The sequence below is a fragment of the Arachis duranensis genome, chromosome 10 (assembly GCF_000817695.3).
Source record: "Arachis duranensis cultivar V14167 chromosome 10, aradu.V14167.gnm2.J7QH, whole genome shotgun sequence".
NCBI lineage: Eukaryota > Viridiplantae > Streptophyta > Magnoliopsida > Fabales > Fabaceae > Arachis > Arachis duranensis.
The window spans coordinates 98,669,397-98,687,783 of NC_029781.3; the positions used below are offsets into that span (position 1 = coordinate 98,669,397).

General features: G+C 31.5%; 1 protein-coding gene across 1 annotated transcript; it reads left to right on the top strand.

Moving 5' to 3' along the window:
* Nucleotides 1–14,352: 14,352 nt before the first annotated feature.
* On the top strand, nucleotides 14,353–15,432 carry LOC107471127 (uncharacterized). Its single transcript, XM_016090569.1, has one exon. It carries the CDS (start codon nucleotides 14,353–14,355, stop codon nucleotides 15,430–15,432), a length of 1,080 nt encoding a protein of 359 aa, XP_015946055.1.
* Nucleotides 15,433–18,387: the final 2,955 nt, after the last annotated feature.

Consider the following 18,387-nt stretch of genomic DNA (forward strand, 5'->3'; position numbering starts at 1 on the left):
ATATTATTGGTTGTTAAAAAATAGTAAAAACTTAGTTCCAGTCAACTTTACGTAAAATTGATAATTAAAAGTCGTTAGTTAAAAATTTAGTTAAATCAATCAAATTATTTAACAGTTCTCAACTATTAATTTTACATAAAATTGGCTACACCTAAATTTTCATCTTAACAAATATTGGTGTCATCAAATTTTATAAATGGTAGGCGAATAATTTTTTTTTAATTATTGAGATGAATTCTATAGTTAAATATTTAACAAAAATCTTCATGTTTCTAAAGGTGTTAAATATTTTCCGCATATATTTTTTTGAATGTATCCATTGCTGAATTCTTATTTTTGTATATTAGATTATGAGTGATAAATTTTTTAAAGATTATTTAAACTATGTGTTATATATTGTTATGGGTGTTTATAAAATGCGAGTAACATTTTGTCTATATATAATTAAGAGTAAAGTATCATTTTTGTCTTTAATATTTGGAGTAAGTTTTAAAGTTGTTCTTAACATTTAAATCATCCAATTTTAAGTCCCTAACGTTTCAAAATTGGTTCAATGATGTCCTGCCGTTAGGAATCTGTTAACAGAATTGACGGCAGGACAAAATTGAGACGATTTTAAAATATTAGGAACTTAAATAGGACGAAAACGTTAGGGACAAAAATGATACATAAAAATAAATTTTAATTTTATCCTTCAATCATATCATTTTTTTATGATACATAGTTATTCAATTATTTTTTAACCACGTCTAAGTAAATTAAACTTAATTATATTATTTTTATTCTAAATAAATTTATTTTTTATAATTTTACTCTTAAAGACTTTTACTCATCATGAAATGTTTGTAGAATGATTAATACATAAATTTGCGAAAAAGAAAAAAAAATGATACATATACAATAAAGTATAAATTGTACCTTTTGTCTCTAATGTATCGAAATTCTTTAATATTTAAGTGTAAAAATCTTTAAAAGTAAAATTATAAAAAATTAAATTTATTTAGAATGAAAGTAATGTGATTAAGTGTAATTTACTTATATGTGATTAAAAAATAATTGAATAACTACATACTGTAAAAAATTGAAATGATTAAAGGATAAAATTAAAATTTATTTTTATATATCGTTTTTGTTTCCAACGTTTTCGTCATATTTACGTCCTTAATGTTTTAAAATCGTCTCAATTTTGTCCCGTCGTCAATTCTGTTAACAGATTCCTAGTGGTAAGATAATATTGAGCCAATTTTAAAACGTTAGTGACTTAAATAAGACGATTTAAACGTTAGAGACAACTTTGAGACTTATCCAAACGTTAAAGATTAAAACGATACTTTACTCTATAATTAAAATTTTACAAAACGTGAGTGACATTTTATCTTTATATAATTAAAATAATATTTAAAAAAAATCAGTGACATTTTGTACTATTATCATAATAATATAAAACAATAAAATGATAAAATATTATTGTATTTCACATTCAAAATATTCATGTCTAAAAAATTTTAGCCTCCATTGCTTTATATATATTTTTCGTTGCTTCAGAAATTCATATTTTTAATTCCGTTTACCACCCCGGATGCAGGTTATTTTACACGGTATCTTACTAAGTAACTATCAATTCATCACCACCTTCATTGAAAAAGTTGATCAATGAATGCTGATAGTGATAGTTGACTACTAACGATTTGAAAGGCAAGTTGAATCACTGAATCACAATTCACACACAAATGCATGCACTTGAACTTGATAGCTTACTCAGCATGATAAATCATAATACGTCTTCACTTTGACGTGTTAAATATGAACAATATTAAAAAAATGGCATGTAATAGACTTATAATCAGGGACTAATTTAAATATATAATTTAATAATTTCTTGTGATATCTGAATAATTAATATATTGATAATTTAATTTTCAAAAAACCAACAATTTAACCAGTTATTAGGTTCTAAACCAAAAAAAAAAAACCTTTCTTTAAATTTTTGGATATGTCCCTGCTCATAGTACATATTTTTCTTATTTTTGTATAGGCATCATGTATATGTATAATTGTCAAAAAAAATTGTTAAAAGGATTAAGATATCAAACAAAATATTGAATCAAATTGGTGTCTTAATTAAATTAATCAATGTGCATTACAAGATAGATCGTGATACATTCGTCGTCTTGATGTCATTTAATCCATGTCATTGACGGTCAAGGCTCAAAATAGACTAAATACTATTTTGGTGCAATATAAACTTGGGAAACCAATTTAATTGATACATAAAATTTAAAAAACTAATTTAATTAAAACTTTATTCAAATATTTATATAATATTTCTTTTTTTTATTTTTCCTTTCATAAATAGATAAATTATACTTACATCTTCCATCTCCCTCTACACTACAACACAACCGGCATTTTGCGATAGTTAAACCAAACGTTGGAAAAAAACTGCGGATAAACAGTTAGCGACGATTTTAGTTAACCGCTGGAATAACTGCCGCTAAATGTCTATCAATTTTACCGCCACTAAATAACAAATAAATGAAAACAACATTTGTTTTGCGGCAGTTCTAAATCGCCGCCAAATTTTAGTATTTCCCGCGCTTGCACCAATAGACCCACAACATGTGGATCACCTGGAAGAAGGAAAAGTTTTAACAATATCATGTTACTACCAAGCCAAATGTTTTTTCGATGTATATAGCGCTAATAATTATATATATCATATGTACACATTTGATTGCCACACAATTTTTTGTTGTATACTTTATATTTAATCATAGTTATTATAGGCAATGGCAGAGCTTAGTTTAGACAAGGGGGGCCATGGTCCCCAAAACTTTTATTAAAAAATTAGTAATACTTCTTCAAAGAATAAAAAATAGTTTAATTGGCTCAAATACTTTACTATAACTTAAAATAGCAAAGTTCAATTTTCATCTCTTGTTTTTCTTGCACAATACTTTTTAGTTTTAAACATTTAAAACATGTTGGATTTAAACTGAACTGAGTGTATTCGCATTTCGCAGTTCTTTATTCAATAAGCAACACTCATTCTACCTTTGAGTTCAAATATAAAAAATTATGTATTTTTTTATTTATGTAATTTAATATTATTTAATATTTTATTATTTATTTCATTTAGTTTTTTATATGATAAAAGATATTAGAATATTCAATAAGTATTGATATTATTGTATTTGTATAAATTGATAAAAAAATTCAATAAATATTATAAATTTTAATATTTTGTCCTTCTAACTTCTTTTTTACATATTTTACAGGATATATATTCAAATTTTTATATAAAATAATCATAAAAAATCAAAGAATTGATGCATTTTTTAAGAAGAATGTTAATATTCAAAAAGGAGAACATAAAATTTTTACAATATTAACACATGTAGATAGTTCTTCTACTTTAATGAATCTCGAAGAAAGTGAGATACAACGTTCAAAAATTTAAAGAGTTGCATCTGATGAGTTTGACCTTAATTCTTTGGAACGAGATCCTAGAAAATGGCTTCAAATTTGGCAATATCACCCAAATCACAAAGATGAAGTTAGACAAACTTATCTTAAATGGGGTTCATATCAAAAGCATCTTGACAATTATCTTCTATCTGGCTCCTCCAAAATTTTGTTTCAAGTTTCGCCACTATAGGCACCTTATATATTGAGTAAAATGCACAATTAAATCAAATGGAGGACCAAATTACACAATTCTACCAAATTGAAAAACTTTACCAAGATCTCCCAAAAGCACATTCTTATGTAATTTGAATCAATCTCATTCGAATTAGACAAACCAACACTAATTCGAATTAGTCCTATTCGAATTAGTAGTAATGCTTGTAATTCGAATTTGTCCAATTTTAATTATGCTTGCATGTAGTCTTAAGGTAGTTCGAATCAAGGTGATTCGATTATGCACGCTAGGACGTCCCTAGTAATTCAAATGGGTCAGCTTCGAATTAATTTTTTACTACAGTAGATCGAATTGATTTGTATCTATTTATATATGATTGATGCGTGAGCATCTTTTCTATCTTTTCCTAGTGAATTTGCATCTAATTTGTTGAATTTAATCAAGAATTAATTATATTTTAGCCACTATGGATGCTACTTTGAGTCTTTTACAATTTTGTTTATTTTAGGTAGCATTCGACGGAATTTGATGGAGTTATTGCAGCACGAGAATCAAAGGAGATGGTTGCGAGGAGCGACGCGCACGCGTGCCTGACGCGTGCGCGTGAATTGGATGTATCCATGGCGACGCATGCGCGTGACTGACGCGTACGCGTGAATTGAAGATTTGCTCATCGATGCGTGTGCGTGACCGACGTGTCCGCGTGACTCGCAGAAAAGACCATCGACGCGTACGCGTGACTAACGCGTACGCATGACCTGCGCTACATGCAGAAAAATGCCAGAGCGATTTTTGGGCTGTTTTAACTCAGTTTTTAGCCCAGAAAATACATATTAGAAGCTGCAGAATGGACAAATCAAGTGGTCACCACCCATCAGCTGAAAATTTGTTAATTAATTCAAATTTAAATTCAAATCTTATTTTTTTAGGAAAAGATATTATTTTTAATTTTAGATAATTAGATTTTAAATTTGTTAGGGTTAGTTATAAAAAGGGATCTGATGCCATCAGATTAGAACACAGTATATTTTTACCAGAACCCTTATTTTTCTACTCTAAATCATGAGCAACTAATCCTCCATTGTTAAGGTTAGGAGCTCTGTCTATTTGTATGGATTTATTCGTTTGATCTTTCTAATTTAATCCATGTTTAGATTTATCTTTCAATAACTGTTTTTGCTCTTTATTTTATGAATATGGGTGGAACGGAAGTATGATCCATATTCTAATTGAGTTCTTGTAAAACTTGGAAAAGCTCTTTACTTGAACAATAACTTGAAAACATATTATACTGAATTTCTAATTGTTTGTATTTAAAGGGATACGTGACATATAATCCCCTTATTTTTGGATAATTAGGATTCTTTTGGCATATAAACTAGAAATTGATCATCACCCTCTAATTAGAATTAATAGACCAAGGAATTGGCAGTTAATGAATTTTAGAGGAGACTAGGAAGGTCTAAGGAATTAGGGTCTAGTCACATAGTTTGCCATGAAATTAAATCTTGCATGATTAAAATAGTTAGTAAGAAAAATAAATCCGGAAAAATAGATAACTCTGAAACCTTAACTATATTCTTCATATTTTATTCCCAACTTATTTATCTGCTTGTCTTTAATGTTCCAAATTTACTGTTAATACTTTTGAACTTCCAACATTATTTTCTATTTGTCTAACTAATCATATCAAATGCTATTGTTGCTTAGTCCATCAATTCTCGTGGGATCGACCCTTACTCACGTAAGGTATTACTTGATACGCCCCGGGACACTTGCCGGTTAGTTTGTGGGTTATAAAATACCGCACCAATGATCCAAGCGTATATAAAGAATACAATAAAGAGTACATTTAATAATATCCATAATGAATTCAATAAAGAGTACATTCAATCATAAATAAAAAAATAATAATTTATAAATATTTTTTTATAAATGATTAAAAATCAAATATTTTCTAAAAATATTTATTAAGATTTAGAATTTAGTCTTTAATATTTAAAATTAGTGAAATATTTGTCAAAAACATTATATTTTGTTGGTCAGTTAACATTATTGAATCTGTTAACCACGATAATATGCAGATGATTGATTGGTTTTCATATAAAAATATTTTTGTTCTATTTGGTATTTAATTTTGATAAAATATTAATTAATTTTGAATTTAGTTATTATGAATTCTTATATCTAAGAATACAAGTTAAGATTGTTATTTAAAAAAAATTTAAACTTTTTATTTTAATAAATACTTAACAAATCATTAAAATAAAAAATCAAAATTTAAAATTATAATTTTGGTAAAATTATAAAGTTTTGAATTTTTAATGACTTGTAGAAAATATTTTTAATTATTATTTTTAATATTTTATAAAAAATATTTATAATTATGATTTTTAGAAAATATTTGATTTTTAATTAGTTCAGAGTATGATTTTATTTTTTTCTTTTACATTCATGTTTGAATGCAAATTTAAATGCCAATAAAGTAAATAAAAAATTTTATTGGTAAATTTGTTTACATGAGTTAACATATATAGCTTATTTAACTTGTGAATTTTTTTTACGTAAAATGAATGTAGAAAAAGTGTTACGAGTTTAAGTAACAATGATTTAAACATATGTAGTTTAAGATAGTAGTGTTTACTTAACTAGATTATACACATATGGTTATTACTAAAAAAAACATGGCAATATGTGATAATACGCATTTTGCGGCGGTTTAAACAAAACCGTCGCAAAATGTAAAACTATAACTCACCCGATGTACATATAGCGGCGGTTTTTGAAAAGACGCCGCTAAATGCAAGTCTGATTGAAATATAGTGACGGTTCGAGAAAAACCGCCACTAAATGTAGTCCTGATTGCAGCCCCAGCCAATAACTACCACTATATGTGCCGCAGGTTGCTGTTATATGACGGTTTTATAAAACTGCCGTAAAATTTTCATCTATATCTGGTGAAATTGTTATATTACTAATTGACCGGTATACATTAATTTATCCAATTTTATATAATAAAATATTAAATATATTTTTTTGCTAAGCATAAAGTACTAGATTTTTTGTTAATTAACCAAATCTTAGTTTTTCTGTTATTATATTTTATATCAATAATTTAAATTTAAAATTTAAAAATTAAATTTTAGAATTACTGTCCTCCTTATTTTATATGGAAAGCATTAGTATTAACAGTTACAGTGTATAATTTTTTTTAATTAATTATGTTTAATTAAACTAGTTTAATATAATAAAAATTAGTTATAATTAGTATTATTTTAAATTTTATATTTAATTTGACTGGACTTGATTCATAAAAGAATTTAAATGTGTAAAATTACTCTAAAAAATTAGTCACGAAACTCAAGGTTAGGGGTGTGCATGGCTCGACCCGGCCGGCCCCGAATATTTTAAGGGCTATTTTGGTATGATTTCACCGGATTTAGGGTCGGGTAAGGGTCTCAAGAATAGACCCGATCATTATTTCAGGTCGGGACCGGGTCATGGCTCGGTTCACCCGAACTCGGCCCGATGGCCCAATCATCATACATAATTAATATTTTGTGTTATTAGTGATAGATGATGGCTATTCTTATGTAGAATTTAAGTATTGTAAACCTTAATATTTTGTGTTATTAGTTATTATAAGACTATAAGTTAATGTTTTATATTTAAAATGCATAAGATTTTAGACTAATGCATAATATTGTATTATTTGTATTGATTTAAATATTTGATGTTATTAGACAATATTAGTATTGATTATGGTTATGCTTTAATTTTAGAGAAGAGTTCGTTCTTGTTATATTTTTTTAAGTGAAATTTTACCATGTCAAATAATGGTTGGAATTTTGAAAATTTGGATATTTTTACATGCTAACTTATAAGAAGGCATTAAGGTAATGTAATATTAACGGCCTAGTTTTCACCCGGTATAATCATAACGTGAAAGTGTATAAATTTTATTGGTCTAATAAATAAACTCAGTATATATTTTAGGTCAGATTTAGATTATATCAAACTCGGTTTTACTCGACCCATATACTTCCCTAGTCAAGGAAGTGGAAAAAAAATTGGATGTAATAACATGAATGATGTAATAACATCAATGAAGATGCAATCAAAGAAAAGTGGCAATAAATACAAATTAAAAAGGCAGGAAAGGACCAACTAGGCCTAGCAATGTGGCCCTCAATAATTAGTTAATACAAAAAGTGGACCTGAATTTTGTGCTCACATTTGAGAGCCTTTTTAATTGGCAATAAAACGCCATGTTTGATACTCTGTCTGCGCGAGCTTGCAACCAATAAATGTGGCTGCACAACTTGGCCACAATTTTGTAATGTCGACTGCTATTATTATTATTATTATTATTATTATTATTATTATTATATAGATTTAACTAGTAACATGTATTTTAAGAGAAATTATTAAGATTATTATTAGTTAAAGTTTTTTAACTTTTATTTTAATGAATACATAATAATATTTAAGGGTACATTTTATTTATATTTTTATTTTATTTTCAATATTTTTTTTCAAAATTTTATGGGAAAAAGTAAAAACATAAAATAATTTTTTTTTTCTTTCACACAATTTTAAAAGTAGGAAACACTAAAAATAATGACAAAATCTAAAAATGTAAATAAAATATATATCCTAAACTAATAATATACTTAGATCTATTTTATATCCAAATATACTAGATTTTCAATGTGTAAAAAAATATGGGTTGGGAAGTTAACAATGACAAGCAAGACTGGCACTAGCTATTTCTTGCATTATTGGATATATACGGGTTTGAAAATTGATGATAATTGAGATATTTGTTGTAGAAAGCTATGATTTGAGGTTGGTGGCTAAGTTGGTTGGGGAAATTCAACATAGCATTCATTTTGGTTTATCGCCATTCATATTTAATTTTATTTACTTCTAACTAATTTGCTAAATACAACATTAGCAACATCTTTATATCATTTTCATTTAAGCATTAAAGTTTTAAATCACATGTCAACTTTAATTTACTGTGATGGCTGCTAGCTGCTTCTACATGCTTCTTATTATAATAATCTTCATTTCTATCACAAGAATAAAACTAACAAAAAAAAAAGTTCCTCTATATTAATGATCCAACTTGTTTGAGGTAATATTGAAAAAATTATATTATTATTAGAATTTAGTCACATAATGTCATATTAACAAAAAAAAATGATCTTTTATATTAATTACGTAAATAATCATTCAAAAATACGATTGTAGTTACATATCTGTATCAGTGCATAAAAATTAAACTCTTATATTATTAGTATGGATCATATGTTATGCCATCTTTGATAATCAATCACGTGAAAAAATAATAACATTTAAAAAAGGATTGAAAATTGTATACTGAGCTAAGTGAGCTCATTTCAACTATAAAAAAGAAAAATCTATTTCCCATCAATCATTTTCATGGAAAAGGAGAAAGAACATGCATTATTATTGTGTGTAACCCTTTCAACAACACATGCAATGTTTATGAATTACAACCAATATCCAATGATAATTTCATGTGAACAATAAAGTTTTCATAATTACCACCATTTTTTTCCCCCAAGAAGCAGAAACTTGAGTCTTCCTTTTCCTTTCCGTTATGTTTTGTCATTTTTCAACACAGCTAACTCGAACCAACCTTTAACACTTTATTGAAGTATATATTGATCATTACTTGATTCAAGTGGGCCATTCTCAACTACATGCATTTCTTCTACTTATTTTGCATTATGATGTAATATATTATTTGTTAATTAAGTAAATTTTAACTTTCTATTTATTATATTATATATTAATGAATTAATAATTTAAAGTTTAAAATTTATATTTTAAAATTAAAAAAAATTATTTTTTAATTTTTTCAGAGTACATTAGTATTTACTTTTTCTAATTTGTCTTAATAAACACCTTTATTTCAAGAGCTTATCTAGAAGCTAATTGTTTAAAATTATTTTTTTATTTTAAGTTCTAAATTTTTAAATTTTTCAATTCTAAATTTTAAATCATAAATCCTTCAAAACAAAAATGAAAATTTTGGCCATTGAAAAAAGTTAGCTGATATTAAATAATTAAAATTTAATTCTTTATATTTGTTTTTGTTTTAATTGATTTATGTTTTTTAGCTACCAAGTATGCTATACATACAAGCCTTTTTGACTTACAAGTCTTACAAGTTGGCACAAGCCCAACAAAACACACGTGCATTACACTCCCACATTCAAAAGTAAATACCCGCACGTTACTCAACCACTTCTTGTTTTCAAAACGCGCTACTCACCATTATGAACGACTCTTCTTCTTCTTCCTCGATGAAAACTACAACTGTCATTTTTCTTTGCGTTTCTCCTCCTCCTCCTCTTCTTCCTTCTTCTTCTCCTCCCTCTTTGTGTTTCTCCTCCTTTTTCTTTGCGTGTTTCATCTTCAACGTCGTGTTTCTCCTCCTTCTTCTTTTGATTTTGCAACATTATGTATTTTTTCTTCTTTGTTTGATTTTTTCCTCTAAAAAAGAATTATGAGAATATGAAATAAGAAGATGAAGAAGAAGAAGCATCAGAAGATGAGGAGGAGGAAGAGGAAGAGTTCTGAATTATGCAAAACTCATCAGAATAAAAATACACCCAAATATCTTCGTTTACACCCAAATATCTTCGTTTTTACACCCAAATTTGCTGCAGATACAGAAATGAGTTATGTTACATGTACACTAAAATCAGCCACTAAAGTCAGTAAGGACTGCAAAATACACCCAAAATACATCATAGAAGGGCTGCAAAATACACCCAAAATACACCATATTAAAACAAACATAAACTATAGAATGCAAATACAACTATAAAATCATCATAAAAAATAACAAAAACCAGATTCATGAATCATAACTAAACAGAAACTAAAACAATTCAACTAAAAGAATAAGACAATTCACCATCCGTTAGATGAAAAGTCATAAACTGTAAATACACCCAAACTTTTATAAAAAATACACCCAAATATTCCTGATCTACACCCAAACGTCTAATATAAAATGGACAAGATTATATTAATTCTAATCAGAACTAGTACATTAGATTCAATTCAAATAAGGAAGAATTAATAGCAAATTTCACAGGCAAGGTTCACACACTGGTTCATCTGACAATCTTAAGTTGAATTATCCATTATCTTCAAAAACGATTTCAGAGCTTGATGTCAAAAAATAATGAAAATCGAGAATAACGAAGAAAGAGAACAGAGAGAGAAAAGCACGTAAATGAAGAAGGAGAAAGAGAAGGCAAGAAATTCGAAAAAGAAAACAGAATCCTTTCAAAAATTAATAATCTGTTAGAGGCGCATGAAACATATGTGCATAACAAGCGCGTTTGAACGTAATATCAATTAGAGAACTTATAAGACTTGTATAGCAAAATCACTTGTATGTAGAGATTAATCCTTTAGCTATTTGATTAAGGAGTCAATATCGGCTATTCGAAACAAGTGATATTAATATTAATACATCTATCAAATTACAAAAATGCTATTGATATATTAAGATTAGTCATTAAAATCACACAAATATATTTGTATATAAATAAATATATGGTTTAATTTATTTTCAATATGTATTTGTATTTTAATATGTATTTTATATTAGCGACTGACTTTAATAACTGATTTTAGTGTACACCTAACATAATCGATCTAATTATTATTATTTATTAACAACAAATCTTTATATATAATAAGTTTATTGAGATTTTATAACAAATACTCTTTAAAGAAATACAAGAATTGTTAATGTTAAAAGTGTGGGAAATATATAATTAGTCTGATGTAACAACTCTAATTTTTTTTTGCACTAATGCGAGTTTTTCTTAAAATAATATTTTAAAATAATTAGTTTTATTTTGACAAGTCCAATTTTTACCGATAAAACTAATTAATAGTATTTCTTGATGAGCTTAAAATTGCTAACGCTTCATCAAATATTTTTATTCCTAAGTATATATATAGGAATGTAAAATAAGAATTTGACAGCTCATTAAGCGTTAATCACCATCAATTACTTTTTTTTGCTTAACTTTTCATTTTATTTACTAAGTCTCAGGAAAAAGAAAGAACAGAGAGAGAGACCGAAGCTTTATGAGAGAACCGTGAAATCCTCTAACCTTCCGACCTCGATTTTTTGCGATCCGTAACTCCAATAAAAAATCTAATCCGGTAAAAGTGTTCGTATCCTCCTCTTCTACGTGTTGGCGTTACTTTTGTAGGTGGAAGTCGACGGTGACGTAGCTCCCCTACCCCTTGAACTTGGCCAACTGGAGTTCTACGAGTCACAAAGGATTCCGGACGTTTTTCCCTTCAGCAGCTCGGTCAGAAAGTTTCTCCAAAATTTTGGGTATTTCGATTACGTACGAAGGTAGGTTTTGAAAAAGTTTTACTGACTAGATGATATTTGATAAGTGAATTGAGGTTTGGATTGAGTGTTATTGAGATTTGATTGCGTTTCATGTTGAATTTTGTTGATATATTGGTATTTTGATGAGGTTGTATTTCAGTTAGCTCGAAAATGGATAAAATTTTAAGTTAATGTTTTGATGAAAAATAAAATAGGATTTCGGTCTTGTTGGAGGACAAGAAATTAATTTGAAAATTATATTTTAAAGGATGTCATTTTACTTTTATAAAAAAAAAGACTGAGGTTATGTTTATAACTATAAACTAAGTTTTGAAAGGAAAATACTATTTTGAGTTTTTATTCAAAATTATTCTCTATATTAAAATAAATTATTTTTATCAAAGAGAAATTATATTGTGGAATGATACAAAGGAGAAGAGGAAGAACGAAAACTAAAAGAAAGAAAGATTAATGAAATGACTGCCACAGGAGAGCAGATGTGACATTGTTTGGGCCTTAGTGCCAAATGTAAAGTGGGGACGCCTACACACTAAGAACTGTTTTCCAGATGTACGCTTAATGATTTGGAAAGTCATACTATATGCGGCCTAGCCGTACGACTTATAAGCACACTGTATGCATCTGGAAAGCCATATCTGGGACTTGTGCCGGGGTAATGTCGGGAGCGGGTAGGCAACCGACACATGAGCTCATGGCCTGCGTTAGGAATAGACATGCATCATCCTTGTTGCGCATTTACATTTTACTTGACATTGTGAAATTGTTTGTGATTGTCTTCTTTTGTTTATACATTCCTTAATGTTATTTTGAATTGTGGTGACTAGATATTTTTTTGTGACACTTGTATATTTCGTTGTGAATTACTTGAATTGTGGTAATCCTGGCTAAACTAACCACCCTCGACCCTACTAAGAACCCCCAGTTTTTACCCCTTTTCTTTCTCCCCTTCAGATGGATACCGGAGTTATATTTTACGAGATGGACCCTCCCTATATATACGAGGATATTGTACATCATATGTTTTATGTAGTAGCTACGGAGATTAGGACTCGTATGTATATTCTGCGTGATCATCCCTTCCGTCACCCGATTGACACTCCACAGTTTAACCCCGACATGCCCTATGAGTTCCCACTGCAGTGGCTCCACCCAGATGCTCCCTTTCACCCGTTTCATGATGGGCCGGTGCCTCACCAGCATCCCGATCAGCCTGCGGATCAGGCGGACCCTGAGCCTAAGCCCATGGAGGAGCATATTCCAGAGCCTGTACCGGAGGAGGATATCCCAGTGGAGCAGATCTCAGTATCTTCATCCGAGCCATCTTCTGAGGAGCCGCTCACTGCCTCTATTAGTGGACCGGCAAGTGCTGGTCAGACCAGTAGCACGAGTGCCAGTGCCCCTTCCGAGATTATAGAGATTTCCGATGACGAGGACGAGGATTCTGAGGAGTGTTCTGATGTGGTTGTGATCTCCTCTGACGATGATAGCTGAGTCTTGGGAGCTGCGGTTGTGCCTTTTGATAGTTTTTGTGTTAGCCTAGCTTTTGTGTTAATCTCTCACTTTTGGTCAGACTCACTGAGAGAGTAGGGTGTACATAGTTGACTAGGCTAGTTCGGGTGCCAGCTTAGGGGTTTTCTATATGGACTAGGACCCGAAGTGTTGGTTTGTACATAGTAGTATCTCTGAAAGGTTGTATGCTAACTCAGGATATATATATGTAAATACACGACAGTACCTGTATGCGTATGTATGGTCTATGCTATGTGTTCTGGTTATATAAAATGCTGGCTTGTGTATGTTTAATTAGCTGTCCTCGCAAGTCTTTTTTTATAAAAGTCCTTCCAAAAATTCGATAGTACGCTAACCCGATTACAGGCTTAATAATACATAGTAAAGATTTCATGTGAACAAGTTGGTGACACTTGATTTCTGGAATGATCATGACTTACTGGGAATTGGGTCGTTACAACTTGGTATCAGAGCAGTTTGTTCCTATTAAAGCCTGGGGACATGGACTGAATCATGCTTCATTGCATTCTCTGAGTTGTGTCTCATGCATATAGGATATCGTTGTGATATGAATTGCATGATTGTCACTGCGTTTCCATTTTAGAGACTATTCACACTTTGCCTGAAATGTTAAGACTGATCACCTTAATATTACATGTTGGGTGTGCACAGAATCTTGATGGCTGCACGGGGATGAGGACGTGGTAGGCGTGGTGCAAACCATGCAGAGGAACCGACGAGGTGTGCAGATGCTTTTATAGCAGCAATGAACACCATGGCTGAGGCTGTGCGTGAAACGGCAACTGCTACTACACAAGCAATTGACCATTTAGGGGAGAAGAACGGAGATCGTAACGGAGGATGCAATGGTGAGCGTGGTAGAGACAGTAATGATAATGAAGGCACTGGAAACCGTGATAACCCTATGACGCTGGCAACCTTTCTGAAGGTGAACCCGCCCAAGTTTAAAGGGACGCTTGTTGCAACTGAAGCTGACAATTGGTTCCGTGGTATCGAGAAGTCATTGCGAGCGCAACATGTACCAGAAAGACAGCACGTGAAATTTGCGACCTATATGCTGGAGGGAGAAGCTGAACACTGGTGGCATGGAGTGCAACGCTTGTTAAGACAGGTGGTGGAAGAGATTGACTGGGATACTTTTAAGGAGGAATTTTACAAAAAGTATTTCCCTAGAACTGTTCGTGATGCTAAAGAAATTGAACTGATGCAGTTAACGCAGGGGAATATGTCAGTGGCAGAATATACTCAGAAATTTGAAGATTTGTGCCGATTCTCTAAGATCTGTCAGGGAAACCCAGATGATTTTAAGGAATGGAAGTGTTTGAAGTACGAAGGAGGACTCCGCGAAGAGCTAATGCACTCGTTGGTACCACTGCAAATACGAAATTTTGCAGAGCTTGTCAATAGGAGTCAGTTGGTGGAAGACTGTACCAAGAAGGTGGCGGCAGCAAAGATGAGTCGTCAAGAATTACCTCCGAAAAATTTTAATCGGTATATAGACCCTCAGGAAAGGAACTTTAAAACGAATAGGACACTTTCTTATGGGAATCACCAAGTTAGTAATCTTCCTGCGCGTGACAATATTGATAGGCAAGGACGAGATACTGGAAAGCGACCACAGCCAGCACTAGCAAACCTTATTTGTAATCAGTGTGGGAAGGACCATGGTAGGAATCCTTGTCGATTGGGTTCGAACGTTTGTTATTTTTGTGGTGTGCCTGGACACATGGTGAGGAATTATGAGAAAAAGATTGCTCAAGATTTAGCTAAATCTCAACAATCAGGAAGAGTATTTACAATGATGACTGAAGATGCTCGTACTCGGACTCCCTGACCCAAGGTCAGTATTGTGTCAAGATTCGCTTCCTATCTGCACTTTACGATTCTGGTGCATTACATTATTTTATTTCTTTAACTGTTATACCTGAGTTGGGCCAAAATGAGGAAACAGAACACACTTGAGAACTAGAAAAATGAGGTAAGGACCGTTTACTCGTACCTGCTTACAGGTAAAGGAAATTTTGAGGTTAGGAGAGTAGGATGTAACAACTCTAATTTTTTTTTGCACTAATGCGAGTTTTTCTTAAAATAATATTTTAAAGTAATTAGTTTTATTTTGATAAGTCCAATTTTTACCGATAAAATTAATTAATAGTATTTTTTGATGAGTTTAAAATTACTAACGTTTCATCAAATATTTTTATTCCTAAGTTATTAATGTCATTTATATTAGTAACTCATATACATTTAACTTTATATATTATTATTATTATTATTATTATTATTATAGCTAGCGTTATTCATTGCTAGTTCATTAAGGCAAAGAAAAAGAGAAACGTGACTTTAATATAGGAATGTAAAATAAGAATTTGACAGCTCATTAAGCCTTAATCATTATTAATTACTTCCTTAATCATTATTAATTACTTTCTTTGCTTAACTTTTCATTTCATTCACTAAGCCTCAGGAAAAAGAAAGAACAGAGAGAGACCGAAGCTTTATGAGAGAACCGTAAAACCCTCTAAGCTTTCGACCTCGATTTCTTTCGATCCGTAATTCCAATAAAAAATCTAATCCGGTAAAAGTGTTCGTATCCTCTTTCTCTACGTGTTGGCGTTACTTTTGTCCGGTGAAAGTCGACGGTGACGTAGTTCCCCTACCTCTTGAGCTTGGCCAACTGGAGTTCTACGAGGCACAGAGGATTCCAGACGTTTTTCCCTTCAGCAGCTCGGTCAGAAAGTTTCTCCAGAGTTTCGGGTATTTCAATTACGTACGAAGGTAGAATTTTGATAAATTTTCACCGATTAGATGATATTTGATAAGTGAATTGAGGTTTGGATTGAGTGTTATTGAGATTTGATTGCGTTTCATGTTGAATTTTGTTGATATATTGATATTTTGATGAGGTTGTGTTTCAGTCAGCTCAAAAATGGATAAAATTTTAAGTTAATGTTTTGATGAAAAATAAAACAGGATTTCGGTCTCGTTGGAGGACAAGAAATTAATTTGGAAATTATATTTTGAAGGATGTCATTTTACTTTTAAAAAAAAAAAAGACCAGGATATCATTTTATTTTTATAAAAAAAGGAGACCGAGGTTATGTTTATAACTATAAACTAAGTTTTGAAAGGAAAATACTATTTTGAGTTTTTATTCAAAATTATTCTCTATATTAAAATAAATTATTTTTATCAAAGAGAAATTATATTGTGGAATGATACAAAGGAGAAGAGGAAGAACGAAAACTAAAAGAAAGAAAGATTAATGAAATGACTGCCACAGGAGAGCAGATGTGACATTGTTTGGGCCTTAGTGCCAAATGTAAAGTGGGGACGCCTACACACTGAGAACTGTTTTCCAGATATACGCTTAATGATTTGGAAAGTCATACTATATGCGGCCTAGTCGTACGACTTATAAGCACACTGTATGCATCTGGAAAGCCATATCTGGGACTTGTGCCGGGGTAATGTCGGGAGCGGGTAGGCAACCGACACATGAGCTCATGGCCTGCGTTAGGAATAGACATGCATCATCCTTGTTGCGCATTTACATTTTACTTGACATTGTGAAATTGTTTGTGATTGTCTTCTTTTGTTTATACATTCCTTAATGTTATTTTGAATTGTGGTGACTAGATATTTCTTTGTGACACTTGTATATTTCGTTGTGAATTACTTGAATTGTGGTAATCCTGGCTAAACTAACCACCCTCGACCCTACTAAGAACCCCCAGTTTTTACCCCTTTTCTTTCTCCCCTTCAGATGGATACCGGAGTTATATTTTACGAGATGGACCCTCCCTATATATACGAGAATATTGTACATCATATGTTTTATGTAGTAGCTACGGAGATTAGGACTCGTATGTATATTCTGCGTGATCATCCCTTCCGTCACCCGATTGACACTCCACAGTTTAACCCCGACATGCCCTATGAGTTCCCACTGCAGTGGCTCCACCCAGATGCTCCCTTTCACCCGTTTCATGATGGGCCGGTGCCTCACCAGCATCCCGATCAGCCTGCGGATCAGGCGGACCCTGAGCCTAAGCCCATGGAGGAGCATATTCCAGAGCCTGTACCGGAGGAGGATATCCCAGTGGAGCAGATCTCAGTATCTTCATCCGAGCCATCTTCTGAGGAGCCGCTCACCGCCTCTATTAGTGGACCGGCAAGTGCTGGTCAGACCAGTAGCACGAGTGCCAGTGCCCCTTCCGAGATTATAGAGATTTCTGATGACGAGGACGAGGATTCTGAGGAGTGTTCTGATGTGGTTGTGATCTCCTCTGACGATGATAGCTGAGTCTTGGGAGCTGCGGTTGTGCTTTTTGATAGTTTTTGTGTTAGCCTAGCTTTTGTGTTAATCTCTCACTTTTGGTCAGACTCACTAAGAGAGTAGGGTGTACATAGTTGACTAGGCTAGTTCGGGTGCCAGCTTAGGGTTTTCTATATGGACCAGGACCTGGAGTGTTGTTTTGTATATTGTAGTATTTCTGAAAGGTTGTATGCTAACTCAGGATATATATATGTAAATACACGACAGTACCTGTATGCATATGTGTGGTCTATGCTATGTGTTCTGGTTATATATAATGTTGTCTTGTGTATGTTTAATTAGCTGTTCTCGCAAGTCTTTTTTTATAAAAGTCCTTCCAAAAACTCGATAGTATGTTAACCCGATTACAGGCTTAATAATACATAGTAAAGGTTTCATGTGAACAAGTTGGTGACACTTGATTTCTAGAATGATCATGACTTACTGGGAATTGGGTCGTTACAAGTCTCA

Bases quoted from the DNA above. Each gene is read 5' to 3' on its own strand.
- LOC107471127 (XM_016090569.1), top strand. From the start codon at position 14,353: ATGGCTGAGGCTGTGCGTGAAACGGCAACTGCTACTACACAAGCAATT.